This window comes from Chanos chanos, chromosome 6 (genome assembly GCF_902362185.1).
Source record: "Chanos chanos chromosome 6, fChaCha1.1, whole genome shotgun sequence".
NCBI classification, from domain to species: Eukaryota; Metazoa; Chordata; class Actinopteri; order Gonorynchiformes; family Chanidae; genus Chanos; species Chanos chanos.
In genome coordinates this window covers 1242501-1262012 of record NC_044500.1, presented here as the reverse complement: position 1 = coordinate 1262012, position 19512 = coordinate 1242501, and the positions used below count along the sequence as shown (strand labels likewise).

The 19512-nt window shown below is 42.4% G+C and overlaps 2 protein-coding genes and 3 non-coding genes across 5 annotated transcripts in view; 4 read left to right on the top strand and 1 right to left on the bottom strand.

Moving 5' to 3' along the window:
• The first annotated feature begins 2985 nt into the window (after positions 1-2985).
• On the top strand, positions 2986-13480 carry LOC115813972 (butyrophilin subfamily 2 member A1-like). The gene is made up of 5 exons (XM_030776671.1): positions 2986-3154; positions 7207-7557; positions 7661-7936; positions 11567-11632; positions 12942-13480. The coding sequence occupies exons 1-5, from the start codon at positions 2986-2988 to the stop codon at positions 13478-13480; spliced, it is 1401 nt and encodes a 466-aa protein (XP_030632531.1).
• A 1008-nt stretch (positions 13481-14488) lies between these two features.
• On the top strand, positions 14489-14560 carry trnaw-cca (transfer RNA tryptophan (anticodon CCA)). Its single transcript has one exon. It is a non-coding gene; the product is annotated as a tRNA-Trp (tRNA).
• Positions 14561-15900: 1340 nt separating this feature from the next.
• trnak-uuu (transfer RNA lysine (anticodon UUU)) lies at positions 15901-15973 on the bottom strand. The gene has a single exon. It is a non-coding gene; the product is annotated as a tRNA-Lys (tRNA).
• A 156-nt stretch (positions 15974-16129) lies between these two features.
• On the top strand, positions 16130-16201 carry trnaw-cca (transfer RNA tryptophan (anticodon CCA)). The gene has a single exon. It is a non-coding gene; the product is annotated as a tRNA-Trp (tRNA).
• Positions 16202-17075: 874 nt separating this feature from the next.
• ilkap (integrin-linked kinase-associated serine/threonine phosphatase) overlaps positions 17076-19512 on the top strand; it is a 5861-nt gene continuing 3424 nt past the window's right edge. Inside the window, exons 1-3 of the mRNA XM_030778557.1 lie at positions 17076-17328; positions 18439-18553; positions 18720-18837. Of these exons, the coding sequence (XP_030634417.1) occupies positions 17290-17328; positions 18439-18553; positions 18720-18837 (272 nt within the window). The 5' untranslated portion in view covers positions 17076-17289. The remainder of the gene's footprint in view (positions 17329-18438; positions 18554-18719; positions 18838-19512) is intronic.

Here is a 19512-nt window from a genome sequence, read left to right as displayed (position 1 = left end):
TATAAATTAATAACTGGGGGAAAAAATAATATACCTTGCTCTATCATTTGCCGTTCCATTTGCTGTTCCATTTGCTCTTTCATTTGCACTATGATTAGCTGTTCCGTTTGCTCCGTGTGCAGTTTTGTTTCATTATTAGACGCTTAAAAAGCAAACATTAATATTTAAAAAATATTAGTGATGGATAGGAGAATCATATGATAAACACTGAACAAAAAAAAATTCAGAGGATTTTTAATAGTATTGATTCAAATTGACTGGAGTCATCAATTTAACAGTTACCTTTCAACCTGTGAATGTGTCTTTTCATTCTGTTTATGTAGAAGGTCAGTACAATTAATCCACACACAGCGATCACAAAGAATATTGAGAGAACTGAAATCCAGGTGACACTACCCCTCCGAGTGTGAAAAACTTGACCTGAAACAGAATTTATTCATATTCCACACCAACATACCATCTGTATCATTCTGAAGACTCTATAAACGCGTTAGACATCAGAGCTGAATCCACTGGCTCAAATACATTTACACACCACAGGGATTTGGACAAAGTAATAAATACAGAAATTACTGTCACAGTCTATTAAGATTTCACTGTCTAATGTGTGTTTGATTCAAAATCAGATCTACTTACTTTGGATGAAAATCTCTGCCTCCATCATGTGGTCTCTCAGTCTGACTTTACAGAAGAATCTGTTGGTGTTACTGTCCTGTACAATAACACGTTGTTTCACACAGAAACCCTCTGTGTCTCTGACTGTCTCTGCATTCTCAGCAGGGAGAATCTCTCCTTCACTGTCCAACCACAAAACTTCAGGCTTAGGGTTCCAACCTTTAGTTTCACACAGTAGACTCAGTCCTCCTGAATGATCATAGCCCTCCATAGAGATCACCGGGTGGGTTCCAACAGCTATTAATAATTGATGAAGACAATGTCAAGTCTCAGTTGTTATTAGTTAATCTAAAGTGATGATCTCGCTTGAAATTAGAAACTTACTCACCCTCAACGCTGACTGTATAATTAATATGATCAAAAGAAAATGTATCAGATTCCACTGCACATTCATAGCGTCCTTCATCAGAGACTCTGACTCTGGAGAGTTTTAATGAAGTGTTGCCTTTCTGCAGTTCCTCTTTAAACAGTGCTGTCCTCCCTCTATAGGACTCAATCTGGTTCTCATTTCTGTCTGCATAGTCTGTGTACAGATGTACTAGAGTGTCTGATCCATGGAGTCTACTCCACTCCACTGTCATGTCCACAGCACTGATACTGGGTTTGAGAGAACAGGGCAGAACCAGGTCTTCACCAGCTACAGCAACAAGACGACCAGCTGCACCAACAACCTGAAACTGATCTGGAATCAGAAATACAGAATTACTGTACAGTGTGATATTCACTGAGATAAACACACACACACACAAACACACAAAACCAGTTGTTCTAGTAATGTTTATCAGATTTGGTAATGGAATAAAATGTGTAACATGACACCGCCCAAAATATGTATGTGAAACTGGCCGCAGAATAAAGAACTGGTTTACTGCTAAAGCATAAACTGGTAATAACCTCAAACGTAACCAAAGTAATGGTTTGGCACTTTCCATCAAAAAGAGCAAAATCACATGACAAACAAACAAACAAACAAAAATAGTATTCCCATGTTGGGAGTCCTCGTGATGATGTTCACACACACACGAACGTGCACACACACAAACACACACACACACACAGTCACACACACACAGTCAGACACAGAGGAAAGGCATAATTAATGTTTCTGTGGAGACATACCTGATCTGGATAATGTAGCAAAGTGAAGAAAAAGAATCATGTGAATCATCCTCATTCCTGAATGAGACGGCTCAGAAAAAAAAAACTGTGAAAGGGAAGCGATAGTTCAGACTCTTCAAAAATTAAAAATTACCTTTTTCGTATCAAATACGCTACATCACAGTCTTTGGTTCTTTGGTTACAAAAAGTACTCCTTGGACGGTTTTCTTGTAGACTGAAGACAGCTTATAACAGCAGTGTCCACAACAAAATCACTTTCGATTCTAGAACAAGTTGAAACTGGCACTCTACCTACGCTGGCACTGTACATGCACAGACTAGCAGATAAACACACAACTGTGACTGAAAACTCTGATTTATTGTTAGGGCTGGTGATTTATTGTTAGGGCCGGTGATTTATTGTAGGGCCAGTGAGGCCTGGTTGGTTGAGGACCCAAAAGCAGACTGAGCACAGAGTAAGTTTTAGTTAGTGTTTAATAATTACAATGATTTCCAGAAATCCAAAAGAGATGAATCACAGAGGTATCAGAGGGAGAGAGACAGAGGCAGAGGTCAAAAAACAGGCAATGATCCAAAGTCAAAAGGCAAAAAACTCTTTCTCCAAAAACAGGCAATGATCCAAAGGCAAAAGGCAAAAAACTCTTTCTCCAAAAACAGGCAATGATCCAAAGGCAAAAGGCAAAAAACTCTTCCTCCAAAAACAGGCAATAGTCAGAAAGAGGGAACAAGAAAGAAGCAAGACAATCTAATACACGAAACAGGAAAGAAGGCTAGATAATCCGGCAACTGGAGTGGAAACAGACAGGGCTTAAGTGCAGTAGCTGATTAATGAAATGGGCAGCAGGTGAACAGAAACCAGGCAGGGAACAGTGTAAGACATGGACCGGCGCAAACAGAAACAGACAGACAAGACATACATGACAGGACACAAGGAAAACATGGACTAGGATCTGGGAGAGCGGGACTGGACCGTGACATTTATCCATGCAGCACAAGTGGCCAGGTTATTAGGAGATTTCGTCCAGGACCAAATAAACTGAGTGTACAATGTTCTGATTTTATGAGCTCTCAGTATTTCATCAGTTATGAAAAAGGTCTTCTCTGCTGTCAGTCTGTCCACCCACCAAAGGCAGAACCCATTCTGGTGTCAGATTACATCTGGTTTTATCACTGACTGATGTATTTAGAAGCATGGCAGGCAGGAGTCATGCTGAGGTTCATGGATATGTTGAGTTTGAACCCTCGTGTGCTTCCACGGGCTCCGACCCTCCCGCTTGGCCCTGTTTTGATGAGCTTGGCGATTATATTGGTCTACCACTCCCCTCACTGTGTCTGGAGGAACCCCGCCTCTCATATAAGGGTGGGGGGAGGGGGAGAGATGAGGAGAGATGAGAACTAAAACTTCTCACATTGTGCTTTAACCCATTCTCCACTGAAACCAGATCAAAACCAGACTCAGCTGTTATTGGTTAAGGAGCCTGTCTATCATACAGTGTTAAATGTCATTCACAGTGAAGGAAACGTTAACATTTTGAAGGCTTCAGGAGTTAAGCTGATGCGGTCTGTGTTTTAAAAGAACATTAGATCTGAACACAGATTGAGTCATACAGTCGTTTTTACAATAGTAGTAGGTTACACTAAGAACATTGTAGTAAGATATGAAACAGAATGTCACACTGTTTTAAGATTCAAAGGGACTCCTTTTCTGGTCCTGTGAAATTTACATTCTACATTTAGACAGTCACTCAACTGTGCAGCTCTAATTCAATGTTCTACATATTTACTCTCTGAGATTCTTATCCTCTGTGTGATATGAAGGTACAGTATTACTCGTTAGGGGGAAGGGATGCCCACGTTCAAAATGGGTTTCTGTGCTTAAAACAGGAAACAGATATTTTATGCAGGTTTATACATATAATACAGGTATTAATCTACAGGAGCAAAACAAATGTTATTAGGATGGGCAGGAGGTGATAGTGTTACTCATGGGAGGTAAAAACAGACTTACAAGACCGAACTCTCTCTGTTTTCTCCTTCACAGCTGATTAAGCATTCATTACCCAGCATGTCAGACCAAATGACATCGTTAGTAAATCTAATGTAACAGTTTAGATGAATTTCTGGAGGTCAGATTAAAAATCTATGACAAAAGGAGAAAGGCAGAAAACTAATAAGCCATGACCTCAAACTGAATTTAGGATCAAAAAGGCTCCTTCTGTAATAGAGTGAAATTCATGTGCTGTTGTTGTTGGTTTGATGGTGTTGAACACTGGACTACAGCTGTCATGACCGACAGTGGAAGTTTCCATGAGTGACTTGACTGAATCAGAAGGCTCAGGGCTGGTTCCTCTGCACTCATCTACATGCTGTGGTTCCTGCCTGTGAGGAGTTAGAAACACATCAGTCTTACACTGGGAAATTATTCAAGAGCAGGCAAAAATACTTCCAGAAACTGCAATGGAAAATTAATTTGCCTTCTTGATTGCATTTCTTTAGTTTCTCATCATTAACTGTGAATAAACAGAAAAAGCAACAGACAGTAACAAAGAAAAATCTAACAATGTTCTGCTGATCATGATAATTAAGTATAGTTTATTAAACTTATCATTCTAAGAGGAAAACACACTCCACACACACATACACACACATACACACACACACACTCACACACATCTGCGCACACAAATACCCAGAAAGACACACACACACACACACACACTTTACAATTTAGTTATCTGGCAGACGCTTTTTACCAAAGCGACTTACAATCAGTGCATCAGTCGGATTTCTAATACCTTGTGAGCAGAGATCACAATAAGACTGAGCATCAAATTGCCCCTTCGCATTGCACCCCTGGAATACTTTGACAAACATAGATACAAGACAAAAGTTTTTTTTTTTGTTTGGTTTTTTTTTTTTTTAGGAAAGGGAGGTTAGGCATTGGGGGACAGGTGGGTTTTCAGTTTCCTGCGGAAGATGGCAAGAGATTCCGCAGTCTTGACTGCATGGGGGAGGTTGTTCCACCACCGCGGGGCAATGGCGGAGAAGAGGTGTGGTCGGGAGGAGCGGCTGCCGGGTTCCCGGAGTGAGGGGACCGTCAGTTGTCCAGAGGTCGTAGAGCGGAGGGTCCTAGTTGGGGTGTACGGAGTTATAAGAGACTGAAGGTATACACACACACATACACACACACGCACACACACACACACACACACACACACACACACACACATACACACACACACACACACACACACACACACACACACTCACACACACACTCACACACACTCACACTCACACACGCCAGCCCAGGTGGTTACACGTGGCGTGCAGTTGTGAGGCCAAATTCTGGGAAACGACGTTGGAGACGGGATATGGTAGTGAAATGAACATTCAGTTCACACAGCTCTGGTCCACATTCAGTTCATACAGCTCTGGTCCACATTCAGTTCATACAGCTCTGATCCACATTCAGTTCATACAGCTCTGATCCACATTCAGTTCACACAGCTCTGATCCACATTCAGTTCATACAGCTCTGATCCACATTCAGTTCATACAGCTTTTGATTTGACTGTTGTGGCCTGTAAAGCCCCTTGAGACTGTAAACAGTGATATTGGGCTCTAAATAAACTTGAACTTGAACTTGATCCACATTCAGTTCATACAGCTCTGATCCACATTCAGTTCATACAGCTCTGGTCCACATTCAGTTCATACAGCTCTGATCCACATTCAGTTCATACAGCTCTGGTCCACATTCAGTTCATACAGCTCTGGTCCACATTCAGTTCTGAAGTGTGTTTGTTCAGTTCATGGACAACAGCTCTGGTCGACATTCCTGCAGTTAGCATGCCAATCGCACGCTCTCTCAAAACTTGCGACGTCTGTGGCATTGCGTCGTGTGATAAAACTGCGCGTTTTAGAGTGGCCTTTTATTGTGACCAGTCCAAGACACACCTGTGCAGTGATCATGCTGTTTAATCAGCACCTTCATATGCCACACCTGTCAGGTGGATGGATTCATATGCCACACCTGTCAGGTGGATGGATTATCTTTGCAGAGGTGAAGTGCTCACGAGCACAAGTTTATAAAGATTTGAGAACAAAATCTGAGAGAAATCAACCTTATGTGTGCATAGAAGAAATCTTACATCTTTTACTGTAATTCATGAAAAATGAGGGTGAAAACAAAAGTGTTGCGTTTATATTTCTGTTGAGTGTATGTGATGTATGTAATATATAATATTATGACTATAGTGTTTGTAATCAGCTGTGTGTACAGTGTTATCATTGTATTTTTTTTCCTCTATCTGTTTTAAACTACACAGTCTCCCACTCATTATTTTACCTTTCAACATAAAAACATGTTATAGTGGTTTTTTCCATGTTAACTAGTTAAATGTTAACTGACCACATATCACACACACACACACATAAATTTTCTCTCTCTCTCTCTCTCTCTCTCTCTCTCACAGACTACCACATGTCCCTTCTAATACATGTAGAGTCACTGTCTGCTTCTCCTCACCAGAGCATCAGGGACTTTTCCAGGCATGTTTACCGGTCCTAACCTTTTCCATCCAGCACAGTGAGAAAGTTTGAATGGGTTTGAAAATGTTTCCTTAACATCTCCTAACACAGGAGAGGAAGGTCATCAGCACTGCTCTGTGTCATCTGACAACATCAGTAATGGTGGTGAGATGACAGCAATGTTAGAAATGATCACTGAGCAGTTATTTGGGGATGTGTTCACAGGTCAGCTCACACACACTCTAATGCTGTAGGATTGGATTGATCCATCAGTTCTTACTCAGCATGTCCACAGTGAAGATGTTTGAAAACTTCAAATCATCTTAACCACCAGCTAATTAAGCATATAAATTTCTTGTGTGTGTGTGCATGTGTGTGTGTGTAGGCGTGTTCTCCACTAAGGGGTTTGACAGGTTCTCCTGTGTTGACATTACTGATATAAAGACTGTTATTGTACGTCTTTCCAAAACAGAGAGAGGAGAAGAGAGTTTTAAACGAAAAGAGTTTTAAACGAAAAGAGTTTTAAATGTGCTGGCTATTTTTTTTTTAACTGGAGCCTATGGGAGCACAGAGTCAGTGTTTCATTTTCTCTGCTTTTGAATTTTTTTTTTTTTTTTCATTTCACCAAACTTTTATTTCAGACGTTAATGAATTGCAGTTGTTGTTTTGGACCCAGGGATGGGATCTGTTTTTGTGATTGCTCTGTTTCTTCATTTCTCGACAGCATCCAGACCAGGCAAGGTTTCATCACAGTAGTTTTACCTTTGTGTGCTCGTTAGCCGCTGTGTGTGTGTGTGTGTGTGTGTGTGTGTGTGTTTATCTCAGTGAATATCACACTGTACAGTAAACTGTTATGAACGTCTGTGTTTCTGATTCCAGATCAGTTTCAGGTTGTTGGTCCAGCTGGTCGTCTTGTTGCTGTAGCTGGTGAAGACCTGGTTCTGCCCTGTTCTCTCAAACCCAGCATCAGTGCTGTGGACATGACAGTGCAGTGGAGTAGACTCCATGGATCAGACACTCTAGTGCATCTGTACACAGACTATGAGGACAGAAATGAGAACCAGATTGAGTCCTATAGAGGGAGGGCAGCACTGTTTAAAGAGGAACTGCAGAAAGGCAACACTTCATTAAAACTCTCCAGAGTGAGAGCCTCTGATGAAGGAGAATATAAATGCTTTGTTCGATCTCTCAGTTGGTTTGATGATGTTACTACTGAAGTCAGAATTGAAGGTGAGGAAATTGTTTACTTCAATACTTAGGCACTGACTTGTCGACGTTTATGATCCATTTTAACAAACTGAGATCTAAGATTGTCTTCACTGATTATTAATAGCTTTAGGAACCCACCCAGTGATCTCTATGGAGGGCTATGATCATTCAGGAAGACTGAGTCTACTGTGTGAAACTAAAGGTTGGAACCCTGAGCCTGAAGTTTTGTGGTTGGACAGTGAAGGAGAGATTCTCCCTGCTGAGAATACAGAGACAGTCAGAAAGACAGAGGGTTTCAATGTGAAACAACGTGTTATTGTACAGGACAGTAACACCAACAGATTCTTCTGTAGAGTAATACTGAGAGATCACATGAAGGAGACAGAGATTTTCATCCAAAGTAAGTAGGCATTCCTTTAAACAGAACACTCATTTAGCAGTGCCAGTTATAAGTTTAATAATTATTATCAAAATTAATGATTGTGCCTGTATTTGTATTATTTTATTTAATTTTCATTCTCTGTGTCATGTAAATAGATTAACCTCACACGTTTCCTTTTAATCACGGACTACAAATTTAAAATGTGATTAAAGCACACTACATTTTGAAAATTAAATTCTTTAATAATGAAATGAATATAATTCCTGTTTCAGGTGAAGCTTTTCACAAATGCAGGATGGTCTTTTCAGTTTTGTCAGTGTTCTCAGTGATGACCCTGTGCGGTTTAATCGGACTGATTCTCTATATTCACAGACTGAGAGGTAACTCTTAAAATTACATGCCCAGTAAACTATGTTAATAGCGTTGAAAGAATTGTGAGACCTTTCTGATGTGGTTAATTGTCAATAATGAATATTATTTATGTACCCTCTCCTGCTGATTACTAATTTTAAGTTGATTGTTTTCTTGGTATTTTTTCAGAGTCTGAGAAGAAAAGAAAACAGGAAGGTAAACATTTTCATTTTCATTATAAGTGTTTACATGGTCCATGTTTACAGTCTGAATTTTACACCATGACAACTGGTTTCCCACTCTATTCTTACAAATTAATAATAATTTACAAACATGGATGTGCTGATAAAATAAAGATGGTTCTTTAACGGTCCACTTATCTAATTTTGAATTTCTCTTAAATTAGTCTAAAATTCACATATTTATCAAAAAAAGAAGAAGAAAAGAAAGGAGAAGACAGTGATACCTGTTTTAGTTGGATGTGAGGATGTACTGAAGTGTCCTCTTTATAGTCTACAACATGTGATCTGGACACAACATGGTAAAAACCATCTGGGATTATAGTAAGGCAGTGGGGGACAGGTGGGTTCTAAAGAGGTGGGTTTTCAGTTTCCTGCGGAAGATGGTAAGAGATTCCGCCATCTTGATTGCATGGGGGAGGTCGTTCCACCACCGCGGGGCAATGGCGGAGAGGAGGCATGGTCGGGAGGAGCGGCTGCCGGGTTCCCGAAGTGAGGGGACTGTCAGCTGACCAGAGGTCGTAGAGCGGAGGGTTTTAGTAGGGGTATACGGCGTTATTAAGGGCTGAAGGCATGATAGGGTGGAGCCTCTTGTGGCCTGGTAAGCCAGCACCAGTGTCTTGAACTGGATGCGGGCAGCTACCGGAAGCCAGTGGAGCGCAGTAAGCAGTGGAGTGATATGAGAGCGCTTAGGGAGTTTGAATACCAGGCGTGCGGCGGAGTTCTGCACGAGCTGGAGTGGCCTGATGGCGCAGGTTGGCAAGCCAGCCAGTAGAACGTTGCAGTAGTCCAGGCGGGAGATGACAAGTGCTTGGACCAGGAGTTGGGTCGCCTGTTGTGTGAGGAATGGGCGGATTCTCCTGATGCTGTATAGGGAGAATCTGCAGGATCAAGTGACTGCCGCGATGTGACCGGAGTAGGTCAGCTGGTTGTCGAGGGTCACGCCAAGGTTTTTGGCTGCTGTGGTGGGGAACACCACAAAACCCTCGATGGTGATTGCAGTGTCAATCGTTGGGGAGTTCTTAGCGGGAAAAAACAAAAGCTCCGTTTTCTCCAGGTTGAGTTTGAGGTGGTTAGCGGACATCCAGGAGGCGATGTTGGCTAAGCAGGCTGCGATGCGAGGCTGAACCTGAGAGTTGGAGGATGGGAGGGAGAAGAACAGCTGTGTGTCATCAGCGTAACAGTGGTAAGAGAGACAATGGGCGGAGATAACTTGTCCGAGTGATCTGGTGTAAAGGGAGAAAAAGGAGTGGACCAAGTACAGAACCTTGTGGGACTCCAGTGTGGAAAGGGCGGGGGGAGGAGACTGATTCCCTCCAAGAGACCTGGTAGGAACGGTCAGACAGATAGGACTGGAACCATGCGAGTGCAGATCCCGCGAAGCCCAGCCCAGCAAGGGATGAGAGGAGAATCTAGTGGTTGACCACTAGACAATGCTGTGGAGAGGTCTAGGAGTATGAGGACAGATCTGAGAGACTTCACTCTGGCCAAGTGGAGCTCCTCCGAGACAGCAAGGAGGGCCGTCTCGGTGGAGTGGCCGGCTTTGAATCCAGATTCTGATCCAGGAGATTGTTCTGGAGAGGATATGGAGAGAGCTGGTTATATACTGCACGTTCCAGGGTTTTGGAGAGGAACGGTAGGAGAGAGACTGGGCAGTAGCTACTGACATCAGTTGGGTCTAGAGTGGGCTTCTTAAGCAGTGGCTTGACCTGTGCTGTCTTCAGGGCAGAAGGAACTGTGCCAGTAGACAGGGAGCTGTTGATCAAGGACGAGATGAAGGGCAGAATGTCGTCCGAGATGGCCTGAAAGAGAGGGGAGGGGATGGGATCTAGAGGACAGGTAGTAGGACGATGGGATTTTATAAGTAGGAGAGCTTCAGAGTCAGATAGAGGGGAGAAGGAGGAAAAGATAGTGGGGGGGGTGGAGGGTGCAGGATCCGAGGTGGGAGGGGATGGGGGGAAGGAGTTGCAGATGTCTTTGATCTTCTTCTCGAAGAAGGAGACAAAGTCATCAGCAGATAGGGATGAGGGAGGAGGAGGAGGAGGAGGAGAGAGAAGGGAGGAGAAGGTGGAGAAGAGTTTGCAGGTGTTAGAAGAGGCAGAGTTGATCCTGGAGTGGAAGAAGGCAGATTTGGCAGAGGACAGAGTAGAGGAGAAAGAAGAAAAAAGAGAGTGGTAGTAGGATTGGTCGTTGGGGGATCTCGATTTCCGCCATCTCCGTTCAGTCGCGCGAAGTTTGGCTCTGTCAGCATGAATACTATCAGTCAACCAGGGACTAGGAGCGGAGAGGAGAGCCGGTTTGGTGACGGGGGGGCAGAGGGTGTCCAGGGAGGAGGCCAGTGGAGAAAGGACCGTAGAGGATTTCTCCTCCATGGGAAGAAGTGAGAAGGCTCCTACAGATGGGAGAGAGGAGCAGACCATAGAAGAGAAGGCACTAGAGGAGAGGGTGCGAAGGTTGCGCCTAGCTGGGACTGGCAGTGTGGGAGCAGAGGATTTCAGGGAGGGTGAGATCGAGAGAGACAAAGAGAGAAAGACATGAAGAAGTGATCTGAGGTGTGGAGCAGTGTGACCGTGAGATCAGGAACATGGCAGCCTCTTGTGAAGTCAAGAGGCTGCAAGACAAGACAAGTGTCCTGTTTAAAGCCTACATCACGTGATCTGGACACACCATGGTAAAAACCATCTGGGATCATTGTAAGGCCTATGTGAACATATTTAAATATATATGCAGAAACCCTGTTATTCATGTGACATATACAACAACTCTGTCCCATCCTGGATAATGCTGGTCATCTCATGCTACATTATGTATGTTCTTTTAACAGTGAAGGAAAGAGAAAAGAAAATGAAAGAAGGTGAGTGTGTTTTTCCCCCTGATGAGTAAAATCATCAGTTCCTACTATGCTACTGATGAGAATTTGAGAGAGTAAATATGTTTGTGTCAGTGAGTTATAGTGACAGTAACTGGACATGGAATATGGGGACTGGTGGATGTCAAAACAATAGAGTCAGTTGAGAATCTGTTTCTAGATTTTGAATATTTTTCTGTTTGTTGATAGATTATGAAGAACAGATGAAACGTGAAGGTGAGTCTTTAATTTATGAAGAACAGGTGAAACCTGAAGGTGAGTCTTTAATTTATGAAGAACAGGTGAAACCTGAAGGTGAGTCTTTAATTTATGAAGAACAGGTGAAACCTGAAGGTGAGTCTAATTTCAGTGAAGAACCAAAGACAAAACAAAGACAACTACCTGACATCATGAAACAGGCAACAAATAATGTCAAAATGGTTAATCGTCAATATTTTTTCCTTATTGTTGTAGTTATGCATTACAAACATAGCTACATATGTGATATTGTGGGAATTTCTGTTTGTTTGTTTTTGTGTTGGGACAGGGCATATGCTAGGTTTAATCATATGAATGACAAACATCTGACATTTAAGTGTTCTAGTGAAATGACCTGCTCTTTACTCTGTCTCCAAAATCACAGCATTCACACTAAAAGGGCTATGGCTATGTTTGAGCTTGGCTTTAACCTGTGTAAATATTCACCTGTTTAGAAGGGACTGTGATCAAACCCAGACATTCAGCTGTATTCAGTGCATGACTGTCTGTCAATGAAGACAGAAAAGTTTAGAACATTATGGAAAAAAAAAAAAACAGCCCAAACCTTCCTATCCACTCTAACCGGCTGTGGTCAGTCTGGGAAAACCAGAGACATAGTCAGAGTTTCTATTTGGGAAATGGGTCACCTGTTCTTTTCTCATCGTGACTTTGCTGTGAGCACACGTGTGAGTTTCACAGAACCACAGTTAAAGTCTCAATCCAGTCTGGAAGTGACCCTGATCTTTCCCCTTCAGTGGAATCCTCTGTATTAGAATTGAATGCAACTGCACAACAATGGTCTCTCAGCTGTAATTGAATTAATAACAAAATACTAATTAAAAATATAACTTAACATCATACTGCCTTTTTGCATATCTGTTTATAATAATGATGTGAATGACACAGGTCATATTCAATAAAACATTCTGTTGATGTCTTTTCAGAGTTTGTTAGGAGAAGGAGACTACATGCAGGTGAGTGTACAGTATCCAGTACTGAGGATCACTGGATCACTTTTGATCACACTGTCATGTTTTTACTGATCTGAGGATCACTGGATCACTTTTGATCACACTGTCATGTTTTTACTGATCTGCTGATGAGAGATGTGGAGTGTAAATGTGTGTGTGAGTCAGACATGGAGTCACCCACAGCTCTGTACAGTTCACTCAGAGTCATCAGTGTTTCAGTGAAGAGAGTAACAGACATGCCCCAGACCCACTGTGGGATTCAAACACAATATCATCTATTAAACTCTGTAGTAACAGGCCAAGCCTGGATAATAATCAGTCACACACTGAAATGAGATTCTCTGTGTTCTCCACAGTGGATGTGATCTTGGATCCTGACACAGCCCACCCTGAGCTGATTCTGTCTGAGGACGGGAAAGAGGTGAAACATGGTAATGTGCGGCAGAATCTCCCTGACAACCCAGAGAGGTTTAACAGTTGGGCAAACGTCCTGGGAAAGGAGGGGTTCTCCTCAGGGCGATTTTACTATGAGGTGGAGGTCAGGGGGAAGGCTATGTGGGATTTAGGAGTGACGGGGGAATCTTCTAACAGGAAGGGGAATATTTGTCTAAGTCCTGAGGATGGATACTGGAGTATGTGTCTGAGGAATGGAGATGAGTATTGGGCAAATGACTCTCCCTCTGTCCTCCTCTCTCTGAGACAGAAGCCCCAGAGGGTGGGAGTGTTTGTGGATTATGAGGAGGGTCTGGTCTCCTTTTATGATGTGGAGGCCAGTTCTCATATCTACTCTTTCACTGGTCAGTCTTTCACTGAGAAACTCTATCCGTTCTTAGGCCCTGAACGTAATAACAGAAGGAAAAAAGCAACTCCGCTGGTCATCTCTCCTGTCAGTTAACTGTGTGTCTCATGTTCTCGAAAGGAAAATCAGACAGTTTATAGATTCAAAACATTTGTAGTGAAGCGGTCACACGTGTATGTATTTTATATATCCATTTTATTCCCGTTACTCATTTTCACTTTTGCAATACAGTTCTCAGATCTTTTTTCATTTTATTTCCTGATCCTGCATTTGAACTGATAATTTATGTATGTATTATTTACGTAAATGCTTAAATATGTTTATATATTACATTTATATGTTATGGTAATTGTATTTCAAATTCAGCCATGTTTCAAATGACACAATTAATGAAAATTAGTTTTTGATTGTGTATGCTGCTTCCCTTATATTCTGATAACGGGGTGAAATTTTAAGAATAACCGGGTTTGACTGAGCCACTGTTGCCAGTGACAACCAGGGAAGCAGGATGGCAGAGCCTGAGTGTCAGTGCTCACCTCCGCTCAGCCGGATGAGCTTTGGGAACACGGCACTGGAAAAGGTGACAAAGGGAATGCTTGCCCAAGCAGGACTTTGAACCCAGGAAAGTCTGATTCTATACAAACGGAGGTGTCAACGCTCTATGGGATAACAAAGTTCTCCAGCTGTCTATAGGTCTTTATACACAACACTCTCGTCTGAAGCCTTGACATTGACCATCTGTTTCGTTCTCAGGCCATGGCGCTTTGAGGGCTGAGCTCCATGGACTGGTCAGTGAACACCTATGAATAAATACATAAACTAATCAACAGTCAGTAAACACCTACGGATAAATAAATAAACAGTCAGTAAACACCTATGAATAAATACATAAACTAATCAACAGTCAGTAAAACCTATGGATAAATAAATAAACAGTCAGTAAACACCTATGAATAAATAAATAAACTCTTAAACAGTCAGTAAACACCTATGAATAAATAAATAAACTAATCAACAGTCAGTAAACACCTATGAATAAATAAATAAACTCTTAAACAGTCAGTAAACACCTATGAATAAATAAATAAACTTACAGACAGTCAAGACCTCGTGGCGCAACGGTAGCGCGTCTGACTCCAGATCAGAAGGTTGCGTGTTCAAATCACGTCGGGGTCAGTCTTTTCCTCTCACCCTTTCAGTGGTTTATATGTGCTATAACTCGAATGCTAACTCCACACCCACAAAGAGGGCGGGGGGCTCTGCATCTCCTGCCTCTGCGTTCCACCCACGCGTGTTGCGATGCCTTTGGGCAAAGGTTCAGTCGTAGGCTTTGAGTGTCTGTGGCATCACTGGTGTTCCTTCCCATTCCTCTTTACTGGCAGCATGACGTCAGGTGCCCAGCATGTTACGTTTTGTGTTTGTGTATGCTTCGGATGTAAGAAGTTCTCATCAGCTGAACAAATAAAAGGAATGTCAGACACCAATCCTGCAGTCTTCAGATGACAAACACACCCTCCATCACATTTAAGGGAATCACCCAATTTGACAAACCTTAGTTAGATGGTTAATAAAGTAAAACAATAAAAAAAGTCGTTCGGAAACATTACATGAGCTTGTGAGAGGACTAGTTTAACTCAGGTTAACCTGCCAGGCTCTGGTCTGCTGGTGGAGATGGCTTTCTCTGGGTAATGATTTTACCTGGTACAGGTTGAGTATCCCTAATCCGCAATCCAAAATGCTCCAAAATCTGAAACTTAACGCATTTTTTCATATATTTTTTATACTGTTAAGTACTTATAAGTGAATAAGTATAAGAAAAAGATTGCTTACCAGTAGGGAATAAATTCAGAGTCAGGAATGAAGGTGATGCCAAACAACCACAGACTGTCCACATGGGCAACAAAGGTTGTGTCACCTTAGCTCTCTAATGGTTTAGTGTACACAAACTTTTATTTCATGCACAAAATTGTTTAAAACATTGTATAAATTGCCTTCAGGCTACGTGCAGAAGGCAGGGCTTCAAACCAGAATTTTTTTTCTATTGGTTTGTTTCGAGCAGAATCAGTATTTTAATGTTTCTGGTTTCACATTCATTATGATTCTGGTGAATGGCTCAGTGGAAATGTACTTCTATGCATATTTATTTTGGCCAGACTGAGAGAGGTCGTCAAAATGACAGCTTCAAAAACCCTAAGCATGCACTGATCAGAAGAGTGCTATGCTGCACCAGGACAGCAAAGCGGTTTATCCAAATGAAGGACAATCATACTGTGAATTCCCTGGATATGACTCGGAAGGAATTGAGCTGAAGCGCATTGGGTTGAATGCTGTTAGCCCAAAAGGCCTTGAACCTTGACTTGGCTCTGGTTTCGGACAGGCTGACCAACCAGGGTAGGTGGTCCAACTTCTGCATGTGCGTTGCCAACAGAGACTGATTCAAGTCTGAGCAGCTATGCTTAGCTTACCCCCAAAGGGCTCCGGGTCTCTCCCATTGGAGTAGGGGACAAAAGACTGCTCGCCTGAACAGGGACTTGAACCCTGGACCCTCAGATTAAAAGTCTGATGCTCTACCGACTGAGCTATCCAGGCTCTGAAAAAAGTTTTATTTTCCCCTTGTTCTTTCCGTCTCTACATGGTAAAACTTAATCTATTGGAAGTTATGACATTCATCAGCTGTTTCATTCTCAGGCTGTGGCGCCATAAGGGCTGAGTTCCATGGACTGGTCAAAAAACTTCTGCGGGCAGGACCTCGTGGCGCAACGGTAGCGCGTCTGACTCCAGATCAGAAGGTTGCGTGTTCAAATCACGTCGGGGTCAGTCTTTATTAGTAGCCCAAATCTTTCAGAAGTTGGCATGTAATATGCTAAAATACCAGCTTGTCCTGGAGCTTTTGCACATCTGAGGTGCCATGTTCAACTTCCAAATGCTGCGACTGCTAGTTGCACTATAACCTCAGCTGCCCAGCCTTTTGTGTTAGCCTTCCGTCATAAGACAATGCCGTCAGCTGAACAAAATGGAAAGGAACGTCAGGTGTAAAACCAGCAATAGTCAACCAGCTAGGCGCTTGCTAAACAACTGACTGAGACGTCAGTTTAGCTAATAGTTAGCATGGCTAAACAGCTTCTGTAGATAATAGTAAACTTTACATTGGCTTGCTAGGGTCCTGAACTAATTCTAGACTGTTTGGAACTCATTTTTAACCAGAATATATTACATTAGGTGTTTATTTTAATAGACTGAGGGAATCCGTCAGTATAACTGACTGATAGAACAAATGCATTTTTACACTGCAAGGTAGTAACTGAATGCCATAGCTAAAGCCTGCAATCCCGAAACTTAATCTGCCAAATTACTGTGGGTTATATGTCGTGTGTTGAATGTATTTCAGGCTATGGCCAGCGGGAAATGAAATAGTATTCAGTTTCACTATCACACTTTGTACTATTCTGTAATTTGTAACTGTATAATGACAAATCAAAATTGCGCTCTTGCAATACATTTCACTGTAATTACATTAATTCTGATACATTTGACCGTCTGTTCTTGTATTAACTCATTTTAACTTTTCCCTTTGTTTGGCTCATGCTGAAAAGGGTAAACTACGTTATAGTCGAACTTTTAATTTGAAATTCATCACATATTCGTGACCGACTGCAATGATTAGTCGACTTGGACGTCTGCAGACCAGAGAGCAAGTTATAATCAAAGAGAAATTCGATTCTCGAGTGGTTTCCCAAATCTGCTGAAGAAGTAAGCTTGCACCGTTGCAGATTTAATGAATCCTGGTGTCTTCCTAGTTTTCGAACTCAAGACAAGGTTCCCGCCTGAAGGAGCTCACGAATTATACGTTAGCGACAAAAGCTGTGTGAACGTCCATTCACTTACCTTCCTACCTTCCACCAAAGATGGACTTATTTGATGATCTTCCTGCACCAACCAATAGTGTCGGTAAGTAAAGATGGATGATAAGTGTTTTTGCTGATGTGTGCTTAAATTTACCCTCGTGTGTTTCGTGCCGCTGTTTACGCTACTCTGGAAACCCTTTAGCATCATAGCAAAACAATGATCACGCTGCATGCTATCAACTTTCTAATCCCAAGGTAGTTTTTGTTAGAATCGCAACACTCTCAGGCGAGCTTTTAAAAGTAATTAAGCACGTCAGTTTGCCATGCTTCATGGAGAAGTTGGCTGAAAAGATTAAAGTGAAGCTGTCCGTTAGGTTGGTCACAAGTGTCCCATTGTACAGTAAGAGTCGTACAGTGCTATTATCTTGAAAGCGTCAAGTCCATGAAAAGAACACGGGGGAAAAGTCACAGTTTTAATCGTATTATTATGTTACTGTAAATGTGCTGCACTTTTAGCATGCACCTTAAAGTGGTGCTTAAAAACAAGTACCCACTCAAAAGAGCCATAGAACAGTCATTTTGAGAAAAAAGGATGAGAAAACCAAATCACAAACTATGGAGACATTGAAAAATTGCTACCACAACCTTAAACATGAATAAAGATCTTGCCTTCCTGGCAGACACTGGTAACGTGTTCAGTATGGCCACTGTGGGAACAGGAAGTTTATTCTCTGAGTCCCAGCCCCCAAAAGGTAAGATACCTGTATCAGCGGACCTCAGAGTGATGCAGACATATCTGACAAGCTTAAGAGTCAGACAGGCCTGTGTGTGTGTGCGGGAAGGACTACTAAAATGGCCTAAAAGTCAGTTTTAAAAGAAACTAGTAATCAGTGTGAAATACTTGAGACTGGAGTGATATACTTTGAATATTCTGTTCTCAAGCAGCTCACCTGAACCCGATCCCTAACCATTACAGTGACACTGATCTCAGATCAGTGTAAGAGACAAAGCCTGGAGCAGCTCACCTGAACCCGATCCCTAACCATTGCAGTGATTCTGATCTCATATCAGTGTAAGAGACAAAGCCCAACCAAGTCGACCTTAACTAATGCCGTTTTTTGTCAACAGCTGATTGAAACTTTTGAACCGTCCTTGCGATACTGGATGCATCCTTATCTGGCTTTGTGAACAGGGGGCTCTGTTACGGAGGAGACGCCTTCACAGCCGAGCCGGGGAGACCACAGGGAGAAGAGGAAACGGCAGGTGAACCCAGAGGATGAGGTGGTGGAAGAGAGGACTTGCGAGGAAAAGAAAGTTTGTAAAGGTTTTCAGCATTTCCACACACACTGAATGAGTGACTGAGCCATAAGGGATTACGCTTGAGGAGATGGGATGAAATATAACTGAATGAGGCTGGTGGTTTGTGCCAAAAAAAAAAAAAAAAACGCACCGCTGATTGGTTGTTTGTTCTGTCTGATGACCCTTCCCAGGACTGGCCAGGATAAAGGGGTTTGTGGCGTCCCGTCGAGGGGAGAGGGAGGACATGCAGGACGCGCACGTGGTCCTGCCCGACATGAGCTCCTGTCTGCCAGCCCCGCCCGCACAAGCGTGAGTGCCCAGTGCCGCGGCGACCTCGTGAAAACGCTGGGCTTTATCTGTCTAATCGTGCAGAGCACATGAACGCTGTCTCACGACGCTAGGAAAGTATGCGCTGAAAATGCAGCACAAGCCCCATGTCCAGAGAAAAGATGTTTCATGAGTGTCAGGATTGTTTTGACTGTATGGAGGGTGTTGTCTGTTTTTAGCCAACACCAGAGCATGTTTTATATCAAGCTGTTCCATGTGATAACGGGTCGGTACTGTGAATTGGTAATATGTGTCTTGTAATTTCTTTCTTTTAAAAACTCTAGAAACAGATGATAAAGGGAAAATCCATTCAGAGCAGTTCTGAGTTTGTTTCTACACTTCCCACAGATGGCAGAAAGTCAGATCCATTTATGGCTCAGATTTGACTTATCAGATCACTCTAGTCCTGCAGACCAAACACTCATTTATCAGATCACTCTAGTCCTGCAGACCAAACACTCATTTATCAGATCACTCTAGTCCTGCTGAATAAAACACTCAATTATCAGATCACTCTAGTCCTGCAGACTAAAACACTCATTTATCAGATCACTCTAGTCCTGCAGACCAAACACTCATTTATCAGATCACTCTGGTCCTGCTGAATAAAACACTCATTTATCAGATCACTCTAGTCCTGCAGACTAAAACACTCAT

Coding starts and splice junctions, on each gene's coding strand:
- LOC115813972 (XM_030776671.1), top strand. CDS start 2,986: ATGGCAGGCAGGAGTCATGCTGAGGTTCATGGATATGTTGAGTTTGAA. Junction 3,155..7,206: donor ACCCCGCCTCTCATATAAGG/GTGGGGGGAGGG, acceptor TTCTGATTCCAG/ATCAGTTTCAGGTTGTTGGT. Junction 11,633..12,941: donor AGAACAGGTGAAACCTGAAG/GTGAGTCTTTAA, acceptor TGTTCTCCACAG/TGGATGTGATCTTGGATCCT.